The sequence below is a fragment of the Balaenoptera acutorostrata genome, chromosome 10 (assembly GCF_949987535.1).
Source record: "Balaenoptera acutorostrata chromosome 10, mBalAcu1.1, whole genome shotgun sequence".
In the NCBI taxonomy this organism is placed as follows: Eukaryota; Metazoa; Chordata; class Mammalia; order Artiodactyla; family Balaenopteridae; genus Balaenoptera; species Balaenoptera acutorostrata.
Window position 1 is genome coordinate 86,536,630 of NC_080073.1, and position 26,483 is coordinate 86,563,112.

The window sequence follows — 26,483 nt, forward strand, 5'->3', positions numbered from 1 at the left end:
ATAATAGGGACAGGGACAAGTATGTCCAGAGCTCAGGGAATCCCACGTCCATTTTAACTATGAAAAGGTAATTACAACACCTACATCAAAGTTATGGCATGAAACCTTCAGAGATGAATTATTGGGTTACCCCACTCTGCAGGCAACCCAAAGCAGCAAAAGTGCTGGCCAAGAGAGGAGACCTGTAATGGGTAGATGAAGAAAGATCATGAATATCAGTTAAGTCCTTGGGACTGATTACAGCAGCAGGGGTGTAAATGTTTCATTAATCTTTTCTTCCTGAAGAATCAGTGCTATGAACTTAATGTGAAGAGAGAATGGAACTGAAGAGTGTGAAGGGTGACAGAAGCTGTTGGTGCTCTGCCCTTATCTCCTGGGGTCCTTTATATTTTGGAGCACACAAATTCCCCTTGTGCTTTCACCGGCAACAGCCAGCACACCCATCACTTGGTTCTAGGGCTGTCCTTGGGCTGCTGGAACCTACTTGATCTGTACTCACTGAAAGATAAAATTGTCTGGGGACTCAGGACCTCCCGGAGGCAGCCCTTAGCCAGGGATTAATGGGTGCTGGCGTATACATACTCCAACTTCTTTAGCTTTGGTTAGGAAAACTCTGAGGTATGGTCAAGACTATGCCCGCTGCTCCCTTGCAGAATGAACCCAAAATTACCTTCCTCCAGATTTAGCTTGTTACCACACACCTGTTTACTCTCCTTTCTTTTTCTGCCCACTTCCCTCCTTCCCTGCTGTTTTCATTGTTTTTCTGAAAATACTACCTATTAAATCACTTTTACAGGAATCTTAATGTCAAGGTCTGCTTCTAGGAGAGGCAACAAATTTATTTTGGTAATAATGTTAGTGTTATTTTGATGTTAATATGGGTATATTATAATAAAGCAAGAAAATTAATTATATTAACTAAGATGTTCAACATAAGGGGAAAATGCAAGAGTATAAAATTAACGAACTTTAAAAGAAATCACTCTAACATTCAATTTGAATTGGAAATATTAGAATTTATGATTTTTCTCTTAAAAACTGTTTCCAGATTCTTCCACTGAAAAGGCCTAGACGCAATGAGCACCCCAGTGCCCAGTGTGTGGTCTCCAAATGTTATTTCTTTCTGAAAGGAACCAGCACTCCTTAAAGTCCAGGTCTGGGAAGATAAAATATTTGGGGACTCTAGAATATAATTTGTGCTGGAAAATAAGGAAGCTAACCAAGATCATTAGGGTCATGTCATAATGACATAGAAGCCAGCTTGAAGGGACTCTTGCTGGCCAAAGAGGAGACAATCTGAGAATCAAAATAGAGTAAGGATTGTGATGGATTGAAACACATCAAATTCCATGAGGTCATAATTTTACTTGGTCATCTTTGCTAAGGCACTAAATTATTATTCTGGAATTTTATAAAGTATTTATCCTGACTTTCCTATTAAATCTGTATTTAAGGGTAACCAAATATTTGATTAAGTATATTTCCTGTTTTGTAGAAAATTCCAGCTCATAAATGAAGGCATGATAGAATTACAAAATCACCATTTTGCAACTTCTAATGAAATAACAGTTCTAGGTAATATTAACAACAGCTAAAATCACAGGTGAAAGGTTAAGTACTTTATTAGTGGATAAGTCAGAGAATATCTGAACCCCCTGATCAATCTTACCAAAAGTGAGACAACCTGTTATGGTGAAAACATCCAGCACCCCTACGAAGTATTCTTGTCCTGAATCTAACCAAGTCTCTCTATATACTTAGCAGTTCCCAGGATGTAAGGGGATAAAGAAATATATCAAATGACACAGGAAGTAATTAGCCAAATCAATTATGAGAGTCATTGCAAATGACTCTTGTATTATTGTTGCTTTAAATAACAGCAAGTAGAAAATAGGGGGAGGAATTGTTATGAAATTAAAGAGAGCCGAGAGCCATAACAATTAAGTGTCATATGTGGATCTTGTTTGGATCTTCATTTAAATAAATCAAGTATAAATGGATAACCTTGAAGCAATTAGGAAAATTTTCATAATGACTGAATATTAGATGATATTAAGGAGTTATTGTTTATTTATTAGATGTGCTGATGGCATGTTATGTTTTCAAAAGTCCTAATGAACTATGTAGTCATGCTATACTTTTTGCAGGAGAAATGACATGATATCATACAGAAAACAACCTTTGGATATATGGAAACTTGAATGGCCAATTACTGAAAATTGTGGAAACTGGTTAATGGGTACATGGTTATATTAGACTGGTCTACTTTTTTTTTTTATGTTTGAAACTTTCCATAATAAAACATTAAACTTAAAAACTTAATAAGGAAAACACAGAATCCAGTTGTAGAATCCAGAAGTAATTTCAAAGGGTATGACCGAGCAGTGTAAAGCTTTGGGGCCAGCAAATAGAATGATGGTTCCCTCCTGGGTAATCAGTACCTAGAACTGGGGATATTGACACCAGATAGGAAGGTTGTTTGCTTAAAACATGGACATTAAACAGCTGCTGACCTGGGACTTTCAATCAATAAAAGGGCCCCTTCCCAGAAAATGTCAGAAATTGCCAGCCTTCGTGTCAGACAGGACAAACAGCACAAACATCCTGGAATAGCCAGATGAAAATCAGCAGAACCTAGACTTCAGAAAAAGAAAAAAAAAATCCAGCTGTATATGACAAGACATCAAAGCCTCTTGGGCAAATGGGTTAAGGTTTTCAACATTTTAAACTTTTTATTGGAGTATAGCTGATTTACAATGTTGTGTTATTTTCAGGTGTACAACAAAGTGAATCAGTTATACATATACATATATCCACTTTTTTTAGATTCTTTTCCCATACAGTTCATTACAGAGTATTGAGTAGAGTTCCCCGTGCTATACAGTAGGTCCTTATTAGTTATCTATGTTATATATAGTAGCAAGTATATGTCAATCCCAATCTCCCAATTTATCCCTCACCCCCTTACCCCCTGGTAACCATAAATTTGTTTTCTACATCTGTGACTCTACTTCCATTTCAACATTTCTTTAGAGAGAAAATAACTTGTTTAATTTATAGAGCATCTTCTATGTGCCAAACATTTATTGGGCACTTTAAAAGTACAATAAAAAAATTTTAAATGCTTAAGTATGTAAGAAACTATAGTGCAAAATTTTTTATTTAAGGGTTTAGATGTCCCTATCTGCTCAGTAGTTTGACTTTAAAGAGTTCCAAGGTAAAATGCTCCCAACTACTGCTATAGATAGGAGGCTGAACCAGCAGAACTTACAGTCAATGCAGGAGAAGCCACAAGGGAATTCATACTCTTCAGAGGACACACCTCAATAAAATGTACCTCATTCTGAGTAGCTTGAATATCAAACAGATGTGACCTTTGGAAGAGATGAGGAAAGGAGTGTGGGGGGAGGAGGGATGAGACAAAGGGAGAGGAAGGGAAGAGGAAAGGAGAGGAGAGGCAGAAGGGAAAGGAGGGAAGAAGGAAGGATGGAAAGGAGGGAGGGAAGAAGGGGGAAAAAGCCAATAGGTCATTTATAAGGCATTTAGAAAGCCATAGCATGCCTGTCAAAATAGTACTGTACACACAGAGCCATCCTCAATAGAAAAATCCTGGAAGCTCTTATGGAGCAGGCAGGTTTTACTTCCTGGTAGGGACAGAGACTGGTGGTGTCTGTCTGTCATGGTCATGAAATTACTGGCAGATTTCTAGGAGGTTTCTGGTCCATTGCATGACTTTAAGACTTGCACTCCTCCCCTGAAGATTCAAGGCAAGAATGTAAGTGAAGTTAAAAATTAAGTTTTCAACTTTGACCTAGGGAGATCAAAAGATATGGTGAAGAATTTAAATGGCTGAAATTAGCAAATCCAGTAATTCAGTATTTTTAAAAGTTGAGAGGAAAGTCTTCACAGGGGAAGAAGGAATCGCTTTTCTGTCCTGAATCAGGTTAGTGACTATATGCTTATCTGCTATTCATTAAATGAAATTTACAATTAATTAATTCCCCAGAAGGATTAATCAGGAGGGCTCCTTTGTTAGAGATCTGATCAAAGGTATTTAGCAATCTGGGGAAATCTGGGGGGAAAATATGTATTTTCCCAAGTTTTTCACAAGGGAAAGAAAAAAAAGCTCGTAGGGATGAATGTGAGCTGGACAGTCATGTGGATAGACAAGGAAAGAGAAGCGTGTATTGTGTAGTGGATGGTGCTTGTGTATTTGTGAGTGGTGTGTATGTGGTGGAGAGTACATGTGCGTTCGTGATGTGTGTGATGGTGGTGGTGTGTGTGTGTGTACTGAAAAACACAACAGCCAGATGTTCCAATGTGTAATAATGGTAGTTGACAAACTGCTCATTTAAATACACTTTGCAAATCCAATCTTAGGAATTTTAAGTGTCTTTTGAGCATCTGATGTCATATATGCTGATATGGTCAAAATTCTTCGTTTGATTCGCCCACTTTTCTGAGCTTCCTACCAGCAAAGGCAGACCTGGCAGCAGGAGTCGTTTTGTCCAAGGTAGTAGGGAGAATGATTTGCCTCTCCTTATAAGGGTGCTATTAAAAAGCAGATCTTTAACTCTATGAAGATATAAGAAAAATAAAGGAATTTATTTTATCTTTAATTCCTTTTCTGACATCTTTCCTTTCTTTTTGTACATCCAAGTTTCTGACCTTTAGCAATCTCCTTCTGCCTGAAAAACTTCTTTTCATATTCCCTGCAAGGTAGGTTTCCTGGCAATAAATTCCCTCATGTTTTATGTGTTTCATAGTCTTTATTTCTCTTTCACATTTTTAAAAATTCATTCACATTCTTGCATGTAGCTCAAGTTTCTTTTCTTTTTTTTTTTAAAATCTTTATTGGAGTATAATTGCTTTACAGTGTTGTGTTAGTTTCTGCTGTATAACTAAATGAATCAGCTATATGTATACATATATTCCCATATCCCCTCCCTCTTGCGTCTCCCTCCCACCCTCCCTATCCCACCCCTCTAGGTGGTCACAAAGCACTGAGCTGATCTTTCTTTTTTCAGAACCTTTTTTTTTTTTTAGATTCCATATATATGTGTTAGCATACGGAATTTGTTTTTCTCTTTCTGACTTACTTCACTCTGTATGACAGACTCTAGGTCCATCCACCTCACTACAAATAATTCAATTTCATTTCTTTTTATGGCTGAGTAATATTCCATTGTATATATGTGCCACATCTTCTTTTTTTTTTTTTAACATCTTTATTGGAGTATAATTGCTTTACAATAGTGTGTTAGTTTCTGCTGTATAACAAAGTGAATCAGCTATACATATACATATGTTCCCATATCTCTTCCCTCTTGCATCTCCCTCTGTCCCACCCTCCCTATCCCACCCCTCTAGGTGGTCACAAAGCACTGAGCTGATCTCCCTGTGCTATGCGGCTGCTTCCCACTAGCTATCTATTTTACGTTTGGTATGTATATATGTCCATGCCACTCTCTCCCTTTGTCACAGCTTACCCTTCCCCCTCCCCATATCCACAAGTCCATTCTCTAGTAGGTCTGTGTCTTTATTCCCATCTTGCCCCTAGGTTCTTCATGACCTTTTTTTTTTTTTTTTCTTAGATTCCATATATATGTGTTAGCATACGGTATTTGTTTTTCTCTTTCTGACTTACTTCACTCTGTATGATAGACTCTAGGTGCACCCACCTCACTACAAATAATTCATTTCTTTTTATGGCTGAGTAATATTCCATTGTATATATGTGCCACATCTTCTTTATCCATTCATCTGTCGATGGACACTTAGGTTGCTTCCATGTCCTGGCTATTGTAAATAGTGCTGCAATGAACATTGTGGTACATGACTCTTTTTGAATTATGGTTTTTGCAGGGTATATGCCCAGTAGTGGGATTGCTGGGTCGTATGGTAGTTCTATTTTTAGTTTTTTAAGGAACCTCCATACTGTTCTCCATAGTGGCTGTATCAATTTACATTCCCACCAACAGTGCAAGAGGGTTCCCTTTTCTCCACAGTCTCTCCAGCATTTATTGTTTGTAGATTTTTTGATGATGGCCATTCTGACCAGTGTGAGGTGATACCTCATTGCAGTTTTGATTTGCATTTCTCTAATGATTAGTGATGTTGAGCATTCTTTCATGTGTTTGTTGGCAATCTGTATATCTTCTTTAGAGAAATGTCTATTTCGGTCTTCTGCCCATTTTTGGATTGGGTTGTTTGTTTTTTTGATATTGAGCTGCATGTGCTGCTTGTAAATTTTGGAGATTAATCCTTTGTCCGTTGTTTCATTTGCAAATATTTTCTCCCATTCTGAGGGTTGTCTTTTGTCTTGTTTATAGTTTCCTTTGCTGTGCAAAAGCTTTTAAGTTTCATTATGTCCCATTTGTTTATTTTTGTTTTTATTTCCATTCCTCTAGGAGGTGGGTCAAAAAGGATCTTGCTGTGATTTGTCATAGAGTGTTCTGCCTATGTTTTCCTCTAAGAGTTTTATAGTGTCTGGCCTTATATCTAGGTCTTTAATCCATTTTGAGTTTATTTTTGTGTATGGTGTTAGGGAGTGTTCTAATTTCATTCTTTTACATGTGGCTGTCCAGTTTTCCCAGCACCACTTATTGAAGAGACTCTCTTTCCTCCATTGTATATTCTTGCCTCCTTTATCAAAGATAAGGTGACCATATGTGTGTGTGTGTTTATCTCTGGGCTTTTTATCCCGTTCCATTAATCTGTATTTCTGTTTTTGTGCCAGTACCATACTGTCTTCATCACTGTAGCTTTGTAGTATAGTCTGAAGCCAGGGAATCTGATTCCTCCAGCTCCGTTTTTTCCCCTCAGGATTGCTTTGGCTATTCAGGGTCTTTTGTGTTTCCATACAAATTGTGAAATTTTTTGTTCTAGTTCTGTGAAAAAATGCCATTGGTAGTTTGATAGGGATTGCATTGAATCTGTAGATTGCTTTGGGTAGTATAGTCATTTTCACAGTGTTGATTCTTCCAATCCAAGAACATGGTATATCTCTCCATCTGTTTGTATCATCTTTAATTTCTTTCATCAGTGTCATAGTTTTCTGCATACAGGTCTTTTGTCTCCCTAGGTAGGTTTATTCCTAGGTATTTTATTCTTTTTGTTGCAATGGTAAATGGGAGTGTTTTCTTAATTTCACTTTCAGATTTTTCATCATTAGTGTATAGGAATGCAAGAGATTTCTGTGCATTAATTTTGTATCCTGCTATTTTACCAAATTCATTGATTAGCTCTAGTAGTTTTCTGGTAGCATCTTTAGGATTCTCTATGTATAGTATCATGTCATCTGCAAACAGTGACACTTTTACTTCTCTTTCACTTTTGAGGGATATTGTCACTGGATTTAGAATTATAGTTTAGCAGGATCTGTTTGTTTTCTATAGTTTTCAGCTTTTCTGTATATTTAGTAATCAACAAATACATCATAAAAATGAAATGTGAAAGCAAGAACGTGATAGAGTTGAAAGGGTACTGGTATGACAAAGCAAATTTCCCTTGGATTAATGTTTTAAATCAGAGAGGAGTGCTAGATGGATTTTGCTCAGTTCCTCCCTGAGTTATGCTGACATCAGTGTGTTTTGCACTTGCAGTGGATAGAGAACAAACCCTTCAGCAAGAAGAGAAGCAACCGGAACACCCTTATGTAAATGGATAACCAGGTCCCTCCCAGGAAAGGTAGAAATTATTCTCTGCTCTGTCACATAGGTTTTCTCCTTCTCAAATATGACACCATAGATTCCATGTGAGAGGCTTTTGTCCATAAAAGTATGTGTGGGGTCTTAGAAATGTTCAGGAAAGGAGGTGAAAGAAAAAAAACAAAGAGTCCTGCTATGGTTTTCCATTAGAAAAACCCTAAATAAAAGAATCCATGTACCTAGATTGTTCACACTTTGTTATTTTGATTCTTATACACTTGTCAGTTTATCACTTGATGGAGAATATCAGAAAGAGGTGCACTATTTTGGTTTTATCTCGAGGAGAAAGAGACAGATCCATGTATGCAAGTGAGGCAGGATGAATGTTCTTGAGTCGCTGCACCCTTGTATATCAACAGGTGGATATTTACAGAATATTTTTTTAGACTAACTGTTTATCTCAAGCAGGGCAGGAGAAAAACAATACGGAATTACTGCTATCAGATTAGTGTTAGGTCCATGTCATGGGGGACAAAATTCTAGAAGAGAGGGTGGGCAACAGATTGCATACCCTTTCAACTTATATAAATGTTAGTGGGCTATTAAATTTTATATTTCTTGTTGTATCAATTTTGATATCTTTATATTCCTTTGAATTTGAATCTATATTCAAATTTATACATGAACATATAAAAGATATAAACATGTATAAGATATAAGCATATATACATATATATATATATATATATAATTGATTTCTGCCTTTATGCTTAACATTTCCTCCCTTTTAGGTTCTTTGGGTTTGTCCCTTTGTTCATTTTCCAAGTCTTTGAGTTCTCTCTTCTTTTCTGATAAATATGTTTAGGAGTGTACAATTTGCTCTAACTTTCCATGAGTTTGACATGTAGTATCTTACCATTACTCAGTCCCAAGCACTTTAGAACACCCCTTGTGATTCTTTTTTTTTTGATTTTTAGATTTTTAAATTTTTTATTGAAATATAGTAGATTTACAATGTTGTGCTGATTTCTGCTGTACAGCAAAGTGACTCAGTTATACACATATATATATATTACACATAAATATACATATACACATATATATATATTATTTTTCTATATTCTTTTCTAATTTCCTATGATTTCTTTAATTCAAGACTTATTTAGAAGTAAAGCATGTTCTTCCTGGAGCAATGTAGAGGAAAACAAAACACAAAAGGACACCCTTTACTGACCATGACAAGCCCTCCTCCATACATGGTGAGGATTAGGTTGTTTAGAAAGCTTTGGAGCAAGTCATCTTGGTGTATGTGTGTACATGTGTGGTTTGAGATGTTTTTCAGATGACCCAAGGCCAGTGAGTTTAAAGTGAAAGGAAGGGCTCGGTAATGATTAAATTTCTGAGGCAATCTTTTCTTCCTTCTGCTCAGTTCCAAGGTTCAAACAGGGTAAAAGTTTTTGCCTGTCTCCCTGCAAAGTTAGGAGGCAGTGTATTTACCCTTCACTGACTCAGTAAGTCTTTGGCATCTAAACGTTTAGGGAAGGCGTCTCTTACTAGACCTTCCCACTGCCAGGGCTTTGGTAGCTGACTCCTGTTGTCCCCATTCCCTGGGAATCCAAAAAAACCCCTGAGATCAAATGTCTTCAGGGTAAAATCTGCCTTCAATGATCAGTTTATGCCCTGAAGACTGTCTTCACAAAATCTTTGGCCTGAATATCTCATCTTTCCTGCCAGATCATCCACACTTTCAATGAAATGTTATTTTAAATATATTTTATCTAATATTCTTATCTGTTTACAAAAGGAATCAGTCCAGAAAACTTATTTTCCAGGCACTAATGTTTCTCTTTTCACTTAATATATCTAAATAGTATCCCACATTTGTACCTAAAGAGCTTCCTCATCATTTTTTAGAGTTGCATATGAATTTGGTATGAATATATTATAATTTATTTAACTAATTATTGATTTATCTAATTTGTTTAAAATCTTTTACTGTTTCAAACAATTCTTCAAAAATGGATAATGATATAAAATTCAATTCATTGAGATTACTGAAAAAATATTTATGCAACTAAATAAAATAGCCTCAAATATATAAAAGCAAAATTAACAGTATGTTAGAAAGATACAAAAATCCTAATAAAATATTAGCAAAACAAATTGAAGAATTTATAAAAACATTTTTAAAAATCATGAACACTAAGTCCAGCTTAACCTAGGAAAGGAAGAATAGTTTTTTTTTTTTTTTTTTTTTTTTTTAAGAATAGTTTTATATTAGAAAGTAGATATCTGTCATTCAACACAAATTAATTTAAAGAGGAAAACTGTATGATGATCTCAATAGATATACAAAAATATCTTTATGAAATTAACATTCATTCCCAATGAACACTATTAGGTAACTAGTAATATGTGATGGACAAAACTCTAAGATGGCCCCTTTGCACTCTTGGGTGGAACCAAAGTGCAAAGGACAAAGCAGAGAGCTCAGAGGACAGAGCCAAGAGCCACAGGGATTATCCCCAGGCCTTGAGAAAGATTCAACATTTGTCTAGCTGAACTTCAAAACTCTTATGGATCAATGACTCCTTTTTATTCTCCATTTTTACCCTTTGGAACTCGAATGTCTGTATCAGTTATTCTGTGCCTGTCCCACCACTGTACAGTGGAAGTTTTGGGGGCATGTAACTTGTGTCCTTAGTTTCACAAGTCCACAGATAGATACTGCACCAAGGGTGGTTTACTTTTAGAAGCCTCATCCACACCTGTTTTAGATGATTTGGATCATGAGATTTTGGAAATTTGAGCTAATGAGATTTTGATGAGGCTTTGGACTTGAGTTGACGCTATAATGAGATGAGACCTTTAGGAACCTTGGGAATGGGGTGAGTATGTTTTGCATACAGGAAGAACATGGATCTTCCGGGACCAGATGGTGAACTGAAGTAGGTAGAATTCTAAGCCTGCCCACAAGATCCTGGCCCCTGGTATACATACACCTTCCTCCAGTTTTTTAAGCAAACACTAATCTACGTGCTGCTTGAAGGGATTTTGCAGATCTAATCATGGTCCCTAATCAGCTGATCTTAAAATAGGGAAATTATCCAGGTAGGACTGATCTAATCATGAGAGCTCTTCAAATCTGGGTCTAGAGGTCAGAGAGCAGTTAGAGAGGTTCAAAGCATGAGAGGGATTCAACGTAAGAGAGATTCTACCTTGCTGGCTTTGGGGATGGAGGGGACCATGTGAGAAGGAATGTGCACAGCCTCTTAAAACTAGCAGCTCTTAGCTGACAGCCAGCAGGAAAATGGCAATTTTTGTACTACAACCATGGAAAACTGAATTCTTCCAATAGCCTGAATGAGCTTGGAAATAGATCTTTCCTTAGAACCCATCTTGGCTGATCCCTTGCTTTTAGCCTTTGAGACCAGGAGTGGAATATCCAACCATATCATGCTAAAACTTCTGACCTACAGAACTATGAGCTAATAAATGTGTGTTGTTTTAAGCCATTAAGTTTGTGAATTTTTTTTGCATAGGAATAGAAAACGAATACACTTCATAAAGCATATCTACAACAGAAACTTCAACAAACATTATCCAAAATGTAGAAACATTAGAATCACTCTGTATAAATCAGGAGCAATGGCATAAAACCAGGATGCTTAATGCAATCAGTAATACACCAGTGCTTCTGATCCAGTGAGACCATGAAATTAAAGACAGGAAGATAGGAAAAGAAGAAATAAAATCGTCATTATTTGCACACACCCTACATAGAAGACCTTCTCAAATTAGCAGATGAATTTTTAGAAACAATACTAACTTTGGCTAGCTAGCTGGATATAACGTCAATATTTAAAAGTCAAATTTATTTCTTTATACCAACCACAGACAATTTAAAAATATAACCTCCATTGGGTTGTAACAATGTAGGTTCGCTCCTCTTTTCTTTCAGGCTGGCCAACAAATGTGCTTTTGAATCTATGCCAATCTGACATGTCATCATAGTTTCTCTCTCTACACAAATGTTTTTGGTGTGTGGGGGGCCATTATTCTGCTTACCACACATCCCATAACAGTTATTTGAGTTATAACAAGTTCAACCCACAATAACAAATTCTACTTAATTTAAGTTATAATTTTATTTCTAGAAATCTAATTGGCACAAACTTTTCTGGAACATATTTATTACTTAGACATTAAACCACATAATTTCCTACAGATTTTTTTCTTTCTTCCCTCCTGTCCTTTCTTTTTTTGTACCTCCTTAACCCATTTTTTGTACCACCCTCCTCACCACTGGCAACCACTAATCTGTTCTCTGTATATACGAGCTTGATTTCTTTTTTTTTTTTTAAGATTCCACATATAAGAGAGATCATACAGTATTTGTCTTTCTCTGTCTGACCTATTTAACTTAGTGTTAATGTCCTTGAGGTCCATCCATGTTGTCCCAAATGGCTAGATTTCATTCTTTTTAAATAAAAACACTAATTCAAAAAGATACATGTACCCAATGTTCATAGCAGCATTATTTACAATCACCAAGATATGGAGGCAAACTAAGTGCCCATCAACAGATGAATGGATAAAGAAGATGTAGTATATATGTACAATGGAATGTTATTCATCCATTAAAAAATCAAATTCGGCCATTCGTAACAACATGGATGGACCTAAAGGGTATTATGCTTAGTGAAATAAGTCAGACAAAGACAAATATTATATATTACCACTTATATAAGGAATCTAAAGAATAAAACAATTTAATGAATATAACAAAACAGAAACAGACTCACAGATATAGAGAACAAACTAGTGGTTACCCAGTGGGAAGAGGGAAGGGGGGAAGGGGCCAGATAGGGTTAGGAGATTAAGAGATACAAACTACCATGTATAAAATAAATAAGCAACAAGGATATATTGTACAGTACAAGGAAGTATAGCCATTATTTTGTAAAAACTTTAAAAGGAGTATAATTTTAAAATATTGAATTACTGTGATGTATACCTGAAACTAAAATAATATTATAAATCAACTATACTTCAGTTAAAGGAATTTTATTCTTTTTTAAGGCTTAATAATCTTCCATCATATATATAACCACATTTTCTTTATCTATTCATCCATCAGTAGATACTTAGGTTGTTTCCATATCTTGGTTATTGTAAACAATGCTGCAATGTACGTGGGGGTATAGATACATTTTCAAGTTAGTGTTTTCATTTTCCTTGAATAAGTACCCAGAAATGGAATTGCTGGATCATACAGTAGGTTTTTTTTTTTCTTTTCTGTAATTTAATTTTAATTTTTTTTAATTTAATTTTATTTTTTTAATACAGCAGGTTCTTATTAGTTATCTATTTTATACATATTAGTGATACATGTCAATCCCAATCTCCCAATTCATACCACCACTACCACCCCCCCCCACCTTCCACGTTCCCTCCTTGTGTCCACATGTTTGTTCTCTACATCTGTGTCTCTATTTCTGCCTTGCAAACCAGTTCATCTGTACCATTTTTCTAGATTCCACATATATGTGTTAATATACAATATTTGTTCTTCTCTTTCTGACTTACTTCACTCTGTATGACAGTCTCTAGGTCCATCCACGTCTCTACAAGTGACCAAATTTCATTCCTTTTTATGGCTGAGTAATATTCCATTGTATATATGTACCACATCTTCTTTACCCATCTGTCCGTCAATGGGCATTTAGGTTGCTTCCATGACCTGACTATTGTAAATAGTGTTGCGGTGAACATTGGGGTGCATGCGTCTTTTTGAATTATGGTTTTCTCTGGGTATATGCCCAGTAGTGGGTGTTGGGTCATATGGTAATTCTGTTTTTAGTTTTTTAAAGAACCTCCATACTGTTCTCCATAGTGGCTGTATCAACTTACATTCCTACCAACAGTGCAAGAGGGTTCCCTTTTCTGCACACCCTCTCCAGCACTTTATTGTTTGTAGATTTTTTGATGATGGCCATTCTGACCAGTGTGAGGTGATACCTCATTGTAGTTTTGATTTGCATTTCTCCAATAATTAGTGATGTTGAGCAGCTTTTCATGTGTCTCTTGGCCATCTGTATGTCTTCTTTGGAGAAATGTCTATTTAGGTCTTCTGCCCATTTTTTGACTGGGTTGTTTTTTTAATATTGAGCTGCATGAGCTCTTTATATATTTTGGAGGTTAATCCTTTGTTGATTTGTTTGCAAGTATAGTCTCCCATTCTGAGGGTTGTCTTTTTGTCCTGTTTATAGTTTCCTTTGCTGTACAGTAACTTTTAGTTTCGTTAGGTCCCATTTTTTAATTTTTGTTTTTATTTCCATTACTCTAGGAGGTAGGTCAAAAAAGATCTTGCTGTGATTTATGTCAAAGAGTGTTCTTCCCATGTTTTCCTCTAATTTTATAGTATCCGGTCTTACATTTAGGTCTTTAATCCATTTTGAGTTTATTTTTGTGTACAGTGTTAGGGAGTATTCTAATTTCATTCTTTTACATGTGGCTGTCCAGTTTTCCCAGCACCACTTACTGAAGAGACTGTCTTTTCTCCATTGTATATCCTTGCCTCCTTTATCATAGATTAGTTGAACATAGGTGCGTGGATTTATCTCTGGGTTTCTATCCTGTTCCATTAATCTATATTTCTGTTTTTGTGCCAGTACCATATTGTCTTGATTACTGTAGCTTTGTAGTATAGTCTGAAGTCAAGGAGTCTGATTCCTCCAGCTCGGTTTTTTCCCCTCAGGATTGCTTTGCCTATTCAGGGTCTTTTGTGTCTTCATACAAATTTTAAGATTTTTTGTTCTAGTTCTGTAAAAACTGCCATTGGTAATTTGATAGGGATTGCATTGAATCTGTTGATTGCTTTGGGTAGTATAGTCATTTTCACAATATTGATTCTTCCAATCCAAGAAGATGGTATATCTCTCCGTCTGTTTGTGTCATCTGATTTCTTTCATCAGTGTCTTATAGTTTTCTGAGTACAGGTCTTTTACCTCCTTAGGTAGGTTTATTCCTAGGTATTTTATTCTTTTTGTTGCAGTGGTGAATGGGATTGTTTTCTTAATTACACTTTCTGATCTTTCTATGTTACTGTATAGGAATGCAAGAGATTTCTGTGCATTAATTTTGTATCTTGCAAGTTCACCAAATTCATTGATTAGCTCTAGTAGTTTTCTGGTGGCATCTTTAGGATTATCTATGTATAGATATCCTGTCATCTGCAAACACTGTCAGTTTTACTTCTTCTTTTTCAATTTGTATTCCTTTTATTTCTTTTTCTTATCTGATTGCCTGGCTAGGACTTCTAAAACTATGTTGAATAAGAGTGGCAAGAGTGCACATCCTTGTCTTGTTCCTGATCTTAGAGGAATGCTTTCAGTTTTTCACCACTAAGAATGATGTTTGCTGTGGGTTTGTCATATATGGCCTTTATTATGTTGAGGTAGCTTCCTTCTATGCCACTTTCTGGTGTAATGTGTTGTTGGATTCTGTTTGCTGGTATTTTGTTGAGGATTTTTGCATCTATATTCATCAGTGATATTGGTCTGTAATTTTCTTTTTTTATAGTATCTTTGTCTGGTTCTGGTATCAGGGTAATGGTGGCCTCATAGAATGAGTTTGGGAGTGTTCCTTCCTCTGCAATTTTTTGGAAGAGTTTGAGAAGGATGGGTGTTAGCTCTTCTCTAAATGTTTCATAGAATTCACCGTGAAGCCACCTGGTCCTGGACTTTTGTTTGTTGGAAGATTTTTAATCACAGTTTCAATTTCATTACTTGCAATTGGTCTGTTTATATTTTCTATTTCTTCCTGGTTCAGTCTTGGAAGGTTATACCTTTATAAGAATTTGTCCATTTCTTCCAGGTTGTCCATTTTGTTGGCATAGAGTTGCTTGTAGTAGTCTCTTAGGATGCTTTGTATTTCTGCGGTGTCTGTTGTAACTTCTCCTTTTTCATTTCTAATTTTATTGATTTGAGTCCTCTCCCTCTTTTTCTTGATGAGTCTGGCTAATGGTTTATCAATTTTGTTTATCTTCTCAAAGAACCAGCTTTTAATTTTATTGATCTTTGCTATTGTTTTCTTTGTTTCTATTTCATTTATTTCTGCTCTGATCTTTAGGATTTCTTTCCTTCTGCTAACTTTGGGTTTTGTTTGTTCTTCTTTCTCTAGTTCCTTCAGGTGTAAGGTTAGATTGTTTATTTGAGATTTTTCTTGTTTCTTGAGGTAGGCTTGTATAGCTGTAAACTTCCTTCTTAGAACTGCATTTGCTGCATCCCATAGGTTTTGGATCATCGTGTTTTCATTGTCATTTGTCTCTAGGTATTTTTTGATTTCCTCTTTGATTTCTTCAGTGATCTCTTGGTTATTTAGTAACGTATTGTTTAGCCTCCATGTGGTTGTGTTTTTTACGGTTTTTTTCCCTGTAATTCATCTCTAATCTCATAGCGTTTTGGTCAGAAAAGACGCTTGATATGGTTTCAATTTTCTTAAATTTACTGAGGCTTGATTTGTGACCCAAGATGTGATCTATTCTGTAGAATGTTCCGTGCACACTTGAGAAGAAAGTGTAATCTGCTGTTTTTGGATGGAATGTCCTATAACTATCAATTAAATCTATCTGTTCTATTGTGTCATTTAAAGCTTCTGTTTCCTTATTTTTTTCATTTTGGGTGATCTGTCCATTGGTGTAAGTGAGGTGTTAAATTTGCCCACTATTATTGTGTTACTGTTGATTTCCTCTTTTAGAGCTGTTAGCAGTTGCCTTATGTATTGAGGTGCTCCTATGTTGGGTGCATACATATTTATAATTGTTATATCTTCTTCTTGGATTGATCCCTTGATCACTGTGTAGTGTCCTTCCTTGTCTCTTGTAACATTCTTTATTTTAAAGTCTATTTTATCTGATATGCGTATTGCTGCTCCAGCTTTCTTTTGATTTCCATTTGCATGGGATATCTTTTTCCATCCCCTCACTTTCACTCTGTATGTGTCCCTTAGGTCTGAAGTGGGTCTCTTGTAGACAGCTTATATATGGGTCTTGTTTTTGTATCCATTCAGCAAGCCTGTGTTTTGTTTGGAGCATTTAATCCATTCACCTTTAAGATAATTATTGATATGTATGTCCTATGACCATTTTCTTAATTGTTTTGGGTTTGTTTTTGTAGGTCCTTTTCTTCTCTTGTGTTTCCCACTTAGAGAAGTTCCTTAGCATTTGTTGTAGAGCTGGTTTGGTGGTGCTGAATTCTCTTAGCTTTTGCTTGTCTGTAAAGCTTTTGATTTCTCCATCGAATCTCAATGAGATCCTTGCCGGGTAGAGTAATCTTGGTTGTAGGTTCTTCTTTTCATTACTTTGAGTCTATCATGCCACGCCCTTCAGGCTTGTAAAGTTTCTGCTGAGAAATCAGCTGTTAACCTTATGGGAGTTCCCTTGTATATTATTTGTTGCTTTTCCCTTGCTGCTTTCAATAATTTTTCTTTGTCTTTAATTTTTGCCAATTTGATTACTATGTGTCTTGGCATGTTTCTCCTTGGGTTTATCCTGTATGGGAGTTGCTGCGCTTCCTGGACTTGGGTAGCTATTTCCTTTCCCACGTTAGGGAAATTTTCGACTATAATCTTTTCAAATATTTTCTCTGGTCCTTTCTCTCTCTCTTCTCCTTCTGGGACCCCTATAATGCGAAAGTTGTTGCATTTATTGTTGTCCCAGTTGTCTCTTAGGCTGTCTTCATTTCTTTTCATTCTTTTTTCTTTATTCTCTTCCACAACAGTGAATTCCACCATTCTGTCTTCTAGGTCACTTATCCGTTCTTCTGCCTCAGTTTTTCTGCTATTGATTCCTTCTAGTGTAGTTTTCATTTCAGTTATTGTATTGTTCATCTCTGTTTGTTTGTTCTTTAATTCTTCTAGATCTTTGTTAAACATTTATTGCGTCTTCTCAATCTTTGCCTCCATTCTTTTTCCGAGGTCCTGGATCATCTTCACTATTGTTATTCTGAATTCTTTTTCTGAAAGGTTGCCTCTCTCCACTTCATTTAGTTGTATTTCTGGGGTTTTATCTTGTTCCTTCATCTGGTACATAGCCCTCTGCCTTTTCATCTTGTCTATCTTTCTGTGAGTGTGGTTTTTGTTCCACAGGCTGCAGGATTGTAGTTCTTCTTGCTTCTGCTGTCTGCCTTCTGGTGGATGAGGCTATCTAAGAGGCTTGTGTAAGTTTCCTGAAGGGAGGGAGTGGTGGTGGGTAGAGCTGGCTGTTGCTCTGGTGAGCAGAGCTCAGTAAAACTTTAATCTACTTGACTGTTGATGGGTGGGGCTGGGTTCCCTCCCTGTTGGTTGTCTTGTCTGAGGCAACCCAACACTGGAGCCTACCTGGGCTCTTTGGTGGCGCTAATGACAGACTCTGGGAGGGCTCGCGCCAAGGAGTACTTCCCAGAACTTCTTCTGCCAGTGTCCTTTTCCCCATGGTGAGCCACAGCCACCCCCTGCCTCTGCAGGAGACCCTCCAACACTAGCAGGTAGCTCTGGTTCATTCTCCCCTGGGGTCACTGCTACTTCCCCTGGGGCCCGAGGCGCACACTACTTTGTGTGTGCCCTCCAAGAGTGGAGTCTCTGTTTCCCTAGTCCTGTCAAAGTCCTTCAATCAAATCCCGCTAGCCTTCAAAGTCTGATTCTCTAGGAATTTCTCCTCCTGTTGCCGGACCCCCAGGTTGGGAAGCCTGACGTGGGGTTCAGAACCTTCACTCCAGTGGGTGGACTTCTGTGGTATAAGTGTTCTGCAGTGTGTGAGTCACCAACCCAGCAGTTATGGGATTTGATTTTACTGTGATTGCGACCCTCCTACCATCTCATTGTGGCTTCTCCTTTGTCTTTGGATGTGGGGTATTTTTTTGGTGCGTTCCAGTGTCTTCCTATCGATGACTGTCTAGCAACTAGTTGTGATTCTGGTGTTCTCGCAAGAGGGAGTGAGAGCACGTCCTTCTACTCTGCCATCTTGGTTCCTCTCCTAATGCCAGTTGTGGTTGTGGTTCTTGTTGCTGTTGGATAATCTTAGATGTGTTTTGAAAAATGTATAAACTTACAAACAAGACTCATAGAACACTACATTAAAGTCCCTTCATGTCCTTTTGCCCTCCTCCCCAAGAGGGAATTGTTTTTGTAATATCTAGCCACATAAATTAATATTGCCCATTTTTGAAATTCATAGAAATAGTATGCATAAAAATAGTATGCACTCTTTGGTGTCTAGCTTCTTCAGCTGAGCATATTTTTTTTGAGATTCATCCAGACTGTTAAGTGTATCAGTGTTTCCTTACTTTGTATTTCTGAGTAATATCCATCGTATTAATACACTATGGTATGTTCATCCATTCCAAATATCCAGCTATTTTGAATAAAGCTGCTATAAACATTTCAGTACAAGCCTTTTGTAGACACATATTTTTATTTCTCTTAAGAAAGTGCCGTTTGTTGAAAAGACTGTACTTGCCTCCATTGATTTGCATTAGTGTATTTATTCAAAAGCATATGATTATTTATACTCCTCTCTTTCTGGACTCCCTACTTTCTCCTATTGATGAATTTGTTTGGCCTTACACCAACACTACACTGATTACTCTAGCTTGAAACTACTTCAAATACATTACATTTTTTAAGTGCTGTTTTTCTCTGCAATGTGCACATATGAGTTTCTCAACCAGACTAGTCATATAAGTTTTGAGAATGCAGCAGTTTACTTGAGGGAAGGTCTTTTTTGTTGTTCAGGGGACTTAATTCCAAGAGTAACTCAGGGTATTTGTAAATGGTCCCTTTAAAATAGACATGAGCCAAAGTACTTCAAAGACTGGCTCAATTTTCTGGGACATTCTATTAGGGATTATATTTTAGTTGGTATGAAATTATAAGATCAGTCCCACATCTTCTTATTGTGTCATAACTTCTCAAAAGCCAGTTAGTACAATAAAATTTTAAATTAATGTATAGGGGTCCAAATTTCTAAGTGGCACTTCCTAAAGTTAAAATATGTTATTACCTCAGATGTGTTAACGATGCATACTTTCTGTTCTACATTCCAGTTCCAAATTTTTGTTCCATTCGTTATGGAATTGCTCTCTTACTGCTCCTCTGTAATGTTATAATAATGTCACAGCGTGTGTGTATGAGCCTCACAATGATAACCATGGTGAACAGCACAGAGCCACATGGTTTGTCCAATACCTCCACAAAGGAGCCACAGGATAACATAAAGGTATATCAAAAATATTATAGACAGTCATAAGTTTAAAATCCTATCTTGCTAACTAATTTGTGGAGAGGTTGAATGTTATCATAATTGATATGACAGTAATTATTAGAGAAAGAAGCTCAAGTCTTGATCTGCCTTGCCAGTAATAACCTAAATAAACATGTCTCACAACTAAAATATGTCTCAGTATTTGTAAAGGGCAAGAGAAGTTTGGACAGGAGAAAAAAGGAAAGCATCTTAAATGAGAAGTAGAAGTCAAGACACTTTTTCTTTCTTATTTACATTTTTAACATACAGTACATTTACATGTTTCATTAATTTCATCTATGGAAGGTAATGAGTTGATACCTGTCTGAAGATATAGTACAGAAAAAAATGAAAATAGGTGGGAAAAATATTTTCCACTATACTCTTCCTATGTTCCTTTATGAATACACAGGCAAATAAGAAAATATTTTCTTATTATCACCCCTATTTACATTAAAAATAACACTATATGAAGTATACTGCACCCTGATTTTTTTTAACATAAGCATCAGAACCAGGCTCAGATTTGACACATATGTAGGAATTCCTAGACAGGGAATTTAAAATAACTATAATTAATATGTCAAGGGCTCTAATGGGAAAAAAAATGACAACATACAATACCAGATAGGTAATGTTAGTAGAGAGATAGATATTATTAGAAAGCATAAAAAAGAAATAGTAGAAATCATGGCAACTGTAACAGGTACAAAGAATGCCTTGATGGGCTTATAAGTAATCTCAACACAGTTGGGGAAAGGATCAATGAACTTGAATATAGGTCAATAGGAACTTCCCAAGCTGAAATGAAAGAGAATTTAACAAATAAACAAACAGAACATTGCAGAACTGTGGACAATACCAAAAGTTGTAACATATGCATGACTAGAACACCAGGAAGAGTAGGAAAGAATGGGAAGAAGAAATATTTGAAAAATTAATGGCTGAGAACTTTTTGAAATTAATGGCAGACACCAAGCCACAAATCCAAGAAGCTCAGAGAACACCAAACAGGATAAATACTAAAAAGAAAAATAATCAACAACAACAAGAACAACCACCCAGACATACATATTTAAATTGCAGAAAACTAAGACAAAGAGAAATCTTGAATGAAGCTAGAGGAAAGAATCACCTACAGAGGAACAAGGATAAGAATTACGGAAGACTTCTTATCAGACACCACTCAAACATGAAGAGAGAAATGAATTCTTTAAAGTATTGAAAGAAAAAAAAAAGACACCTGCCAAACTAGAATTCTATATCCAATGAAATTACCTCAAAAGTCACAGAGAATAAAGACATTTTCAGGCAAAGAAAAACTGAGGGAGCTATATTAATTTCAGACATAGCAGAATTTATAGCAAGGAAGATTATTAGAGTTAAAGAGGACACTGTCTAATGATAATGGGGTCAATTCTCCAAGAAGACATAATAATCCTAACCATGTATGTCTCTAACAACAATCCTAAACATGTATGTCTCTAACAAAGCAGCAAAATACAGAAGGCTAAAACTGCTAGAACTAAAAGGAGAAAAGGCAAATATAAAATTGGTAACTGTTTTCTATTTATTACATCTGTTCTTTGTTACCTTTCTTTTTTCCACTCCTTTTTTTGCCTTATCTTGGTATAATTGAGCATTTTATATGATTCAATTTTATTTCTTCTCTTGATGTATCATTTATACTTCAAAAAACCTGTTTTAGTAGTTTCCCTAGGGTTTACAATATACATTTTTTAATAATAGAAATCCACCATCAAATAACACTTTACTGCTTCATGTGTAGTGCAGGCACTTTATAACAGAGTATTCTTAATTCCTCTCTCCCATCTTTTGTGACACTGCTGCTATTCATTTCCCTTATCCATATGATATAAATACCCAATACAGAATTACATTATTGCTTTAAACAAGTAGGTATCTTTTGCATCAATTCAAAATAAAATAATTTACACCTTCATTTATTCTTTCTTCATGCTCTTCTTTTTTAAATGTACATCCAAGTTTCTGAACTATATAATTTTCCTTCTGCATAAAGAACTTCTATTGGTTTTACCAAAACTTCTTCTGGCTTTATATCTAATAAATCTTTGCATAGCCCAAAGTAAAAATATCTGTTATGTTTTCTTCTAGAAGTTTTATAATTTCAGGTTTTACATTTAAATATGATTCATTTTTTTCAATTTTTGTATATGTTGTGTTGAAGATCCTTTTTTACATATGTATATACAACTGTTCTAGCATCATTTGTTGAAAAGACTTCTTTCTCCACTGAATTGTCTTTTAAGTTTGGTAAAAAATCAGTAGTTATAGGAATAACGCTACCTACCTGATTTTAAGACTTTGTTATAAAGCTACAGTAATCAAGACAGTGTGTTATTAGCATAAAGACAGAAAAGTAATCATTGAAATAGAACAGAGTGTCCAGAAATAGACTCACACACATATGAACTACTGATTTTTTTCATGATCCACAAAAGAACAAACAAAAAAATTAGACTTCACCAAAATTCTAAAAACACTGTTAAAAGACTGAAAAGACAAACCAGAGACAGTGGTAAATTTTTGAAAATCATATCTAGTAAAGGAAGTTTATCAAAACTCAGTAATAAATGAAACCAACAATGCAGCACAAAAATGGGGAAAAGATGTGAATAGGTACTTCATCAAAGATGATACATGGATGTCAAATACATGAAAATATGCTCCACCTCATTAGTCATTAGACATAAACAAATTAAATCCACAAAGGTATATGACTACACACCAATTCAAATGGCCAAAATTATAAAGATTGGACATAAGTGTTGGTAAGAATGTGGAGGAACTGGAAGTCTTCTACACTGCTGGTGATAATTCACAATGGTACAACCACTTTAGTTAAGCATACAGCTACCGTATGATCCAGCCATTCCACTGCTACTAAAGAGAAATGAAAGCATGTGTCCATACAGAGATGTATATATAGATTCTCATTGTAGCTTTATTTGTAATAGCCAAAAACTGGAAACAACCAACATGTTCATCAATAGGTGAATGAATGCACAAACTATGGCCCGTCCATAAAATGGAGTACTGCTTAGTACTAAAAAGGGATGAACTATTGATACACAGGACAACATGGATGCCACTCTAATTATGCTGAGTCAACTAAGCTAGACAAAATGAAATAGTACATACTGTATGACTCCATTTATATATATAAAACTTCTAGGAAATGATGACAAAGCAGATCATTGGCAGCGGAGGAGCAGAAGGGAGGAATTACAAGGAATAAGAAAACTTTTGGAGGTGAATAATATGTTCATCATCTTGGTTCTGATGATGGTTTCATGAGTGTACACATTTAAAAATTTAGCAAGTTGTACACTTTATGACAAAGATTAAATATACAGTTTACTGTGTCAATTGTACCTCAAAAAATCTGCCAAATCTATTCAAAATTTTTTTCTTTAATTCTTAAATATTTGTAGTATTCCATTGCCTTGGTTTAAAAATCGAGAACCCCATTTTCTAGAGAGATGACTATTCACAAAGCCTGTGTTTTATTTCCTTCACTGTAGCAAAAGAAGAGGCAAGAGAGATGGCTACTCACAAAGGCTGTATTTTATTTCCTTCACTGTAGAAAAAGAAGAGGCAGCTCAAGCTGTGGAGCTTGGAACATTTCTTTGGCACATTCACCCCCACCCCACCCCCCATGGAACCTGCTGCTATAATCCAGGACAGTTGATCTTCTTCAAATATGAGTCACAGAAAAGGATTTCAGTTTGTTGCTCTACAAAGGTACTAGATGAAGAAACAGAGCACATAATTATTCTCAAGTATGAAAACTCACCAGGATATCATTTTCCCAAAGCAGATCTAAATTGTAACCTGAAATTACAAATGAACCTAAAAACTAGGAAAGCAACTCTAGCTATGGAAGGAACACTACAGTGCAGCATATCCAGGAGCTCAAAGCAGAGATAGCCAGGGGGTAGCAGTCTATGCTCAGACAGCAGATGAATGGGGGAAAAAAAAAGGAAATTAACAGAACTCAGAAAAGGATTATGATAAAATGAGACAGAACATTTTAGGAAAGAAGACAAAATAACAAGGAAAACAAGAGAGAATAGGAACCACAGAGACCACAGTAAGGGACACTGAGTATAGAAAGGAAAAGGAAGGAAGATGAGAAAAAGTGTGACATATAAATGAGGAGTATTCTCTATCAGTCTTCCCTCTGCCACAACAGCCAAGGAGTATGTATAATTATTCTATTTAAAATTTACCATTCTGATAGAAATTGTGCCATAACTTGAAATTTTTTATTATTAATGAATGTGCACATTTTTATATTTCTGTGACCTATACTTATTGATCATTTCCATTTTTCTCTCATAAATTATCTATTGATACCCTTAGTCCATTTTACAAGTAGATATTATCTACTTGTTATTCATTTATGTGACTCATACAGATGTATATATATTTATTCCTAAGATTTATATAGGATAATGTAAACATTTATATATGTGGCACTTTGTTTAATGACAACTAGTTAATGCAACTTAGGTTTTATCCTTCTGGTGTGGGGAGTTTATGAGTTCAGCAGTTTTAATTCAACTATGGTGGGCTTTTTTTCTTTTTTTTTACATCCTGCTGTGAAGAGTGATGGCTTTATGCTATTAGAAAAACAACTCAATATTCTGAATAATCTGCACAGGGAGAGTTGAACAAATGTGTGGTGGACCACCTGATATGGGTAAGGGTGAATATTGATTTCCTTGGCGTAATTCCTGTGATTTAGAAAAAAATGGCAGAGCATCTTGTTCCATCCTCTGAGTAGCTTCCCACCAATGGAAAAGATCTGGAGCTTCCATGCTCCCTTGGCTACTCTATGGATGCCTCTCACTATTCAATATTCTCAGAGTTGTACTCCTACCAGATCTCTCATGAAAGTCCTTTCCATCAGAAAGAGACATCACTATACAGAGGCCACAGCTACAGGATGACAGAGATTTGAGAAAGGGAGGGGAAAAAAAGGGGTGAAGGGTGAAAGATAACAGTGATGAGAGAACAAACACATAGACTCCTACCTATTTCATTATTTCATAGTCAGCCAAAAATTTCATTAAGAACATTCATTATTTAACAAAACTCTTCATTTCTTAATATAAAAACTAATTATGCAAGTGCAGAGAAAGTTTAGAGAAGCAGACTATCATACACATTACCAAAGAGGCTTTATCTTGTCCTCACCTACTAAAATTAAGGCTTCTCCCTGTTCAGTGGGTCCAAAAATAACACAGCCTCTTCATAGTCCAAAGTATAAGTTCAATGTTCAGAATATCTTATATCAACTTTAATAATGCAACAAATTTATGCAAGACCACCTAGCCTAAAAATTGACAGAGGAAACCACTCCCAAGACACAACAAAACATGCCACATCAGAGCCAAGCAAAAGAAGAGAAATGGTCTTTTTCCTTCACTATCCCATTTAATTATTTCCATAGTTCAGCCTGAGAACTTCTCTTCATGATTTGATATTCTCTCAATTGCTGCTTTTCTCTCTGGGATCATGTGTGTGTGGGAAAAATGTTGTTTTGTGAATGAGGTTAACTGAATAGAGAAATTAGAGGGTGAGAAGGGGCAAGAGGAAATTAATGATTGCAGTAAATGTAGTATTACATGACACTCTACAGAAGAGTTTACATGTTTTTTAGCAACATTCAAGAAATAAGTATTAGAGATGTTGAAGATGGAGAGGTAGAAAGGTCCTGGACTCACCTCTTCATACAGACACACCAAATATACAGCTACATATGGAACAACTTCCTCTGGAAAGAAAATTGAAAGCTGAGTAACTCCTACACATCGGGCGAACAAGAAAAAGCCCACAACCAAGAGGAAATGCTGAGACACAATCTTACTGTAAACCCCACTCCTGGCAAGGCGACCCAGCAAGGCAACCCTGAGGAGTGAAGAGTTTGAACCCCACAGTGGGCATGCCAACTTTTAAGACCTGCGCCTGAGAGATACGCCACCCAAATATCTAGCTCTGAAAGCCAACAGGGCTCGTATACACAAGTCCCACAGGGTATAGCGAACTGAGAAGTGGTTCTTAAAGGGCTTGCACATGGACTCACCTACCCCAGAGCACAGAACAGAAGCAGCCATTTGAAAAGCACCAAGATGTTCTATGAAAGAGGCTTATTTGCTTACCATAAACTATTGGCCTGAGGGGCGGGCATCTAATTTAACACACATCTAGGGCCTGCTGGAGTTCTCTTTGGGGATGGAGACCAGCAGATGCCATCCTTGTGTTCTCTCTTTGCTGTGCTCTGGAGAGCCAGTATCTCCCAAAGGGGAGCTTTTATATTCATCTGGCCTCTTGTTCTGGCACCCGATTTTATTTTTCTTTTTAACAGCTGCCGCCTTGATCATCTGGCTCTGGTGGCCATCAGGGTTTGACAAAATTAATATCCAAAATTCTAAACAAGTGAGTATAGAGGGAATGTACCTCAACATAATAAAGGCCATGTATAACAAGACCACAGATAACATCAT

The 26,483-nt window shown here is 36.2% G+C and overlaps 1 protein-coding gene across 12 annotated transcripts in view; it reads left to right on the top strand.

Moving 5' to 3' along the window:
• The first annotated feature begins 3,539 nt into the window (after positions 1–3,539).
• SLC17A1 (solute carrier family 17 member 1) overlaps positions 3,540–26,483 on the top strand; it is a 69,780-nt gene continuing 46,836 nt past the window's right edge. For 4 of the 12 annotated variants that reach the window (XR_009009535.1, XR_451349.2, XM_057555057.1 and 1 more), the window contains exons 1-3: positions 3,541–3,943; positions 7,605–7,689; positions 19,733–19,905. Coding sequence is in view for 8 of the 12 variants with exons in the window: in XM_057555057.1 (XP_057411040.1) it covers positions 7,662–7,689; positions 19,733–19,905 (201 nt within the window). In the remaining 4 variants the exon portion in view is untranslated. Of the gene's footprint in view, positions 3,944–4,436; positions 4,514–7,604; positions 7,690–19,732; positions 19,906–23,557; positions 23,716–26,483 lie in introns of those variants that run through there. The other 8 variants (XM_007186283.2, XM_007186289.2, XM_007186286.2 and 5 more) reach the window with 7 other exon arrangements.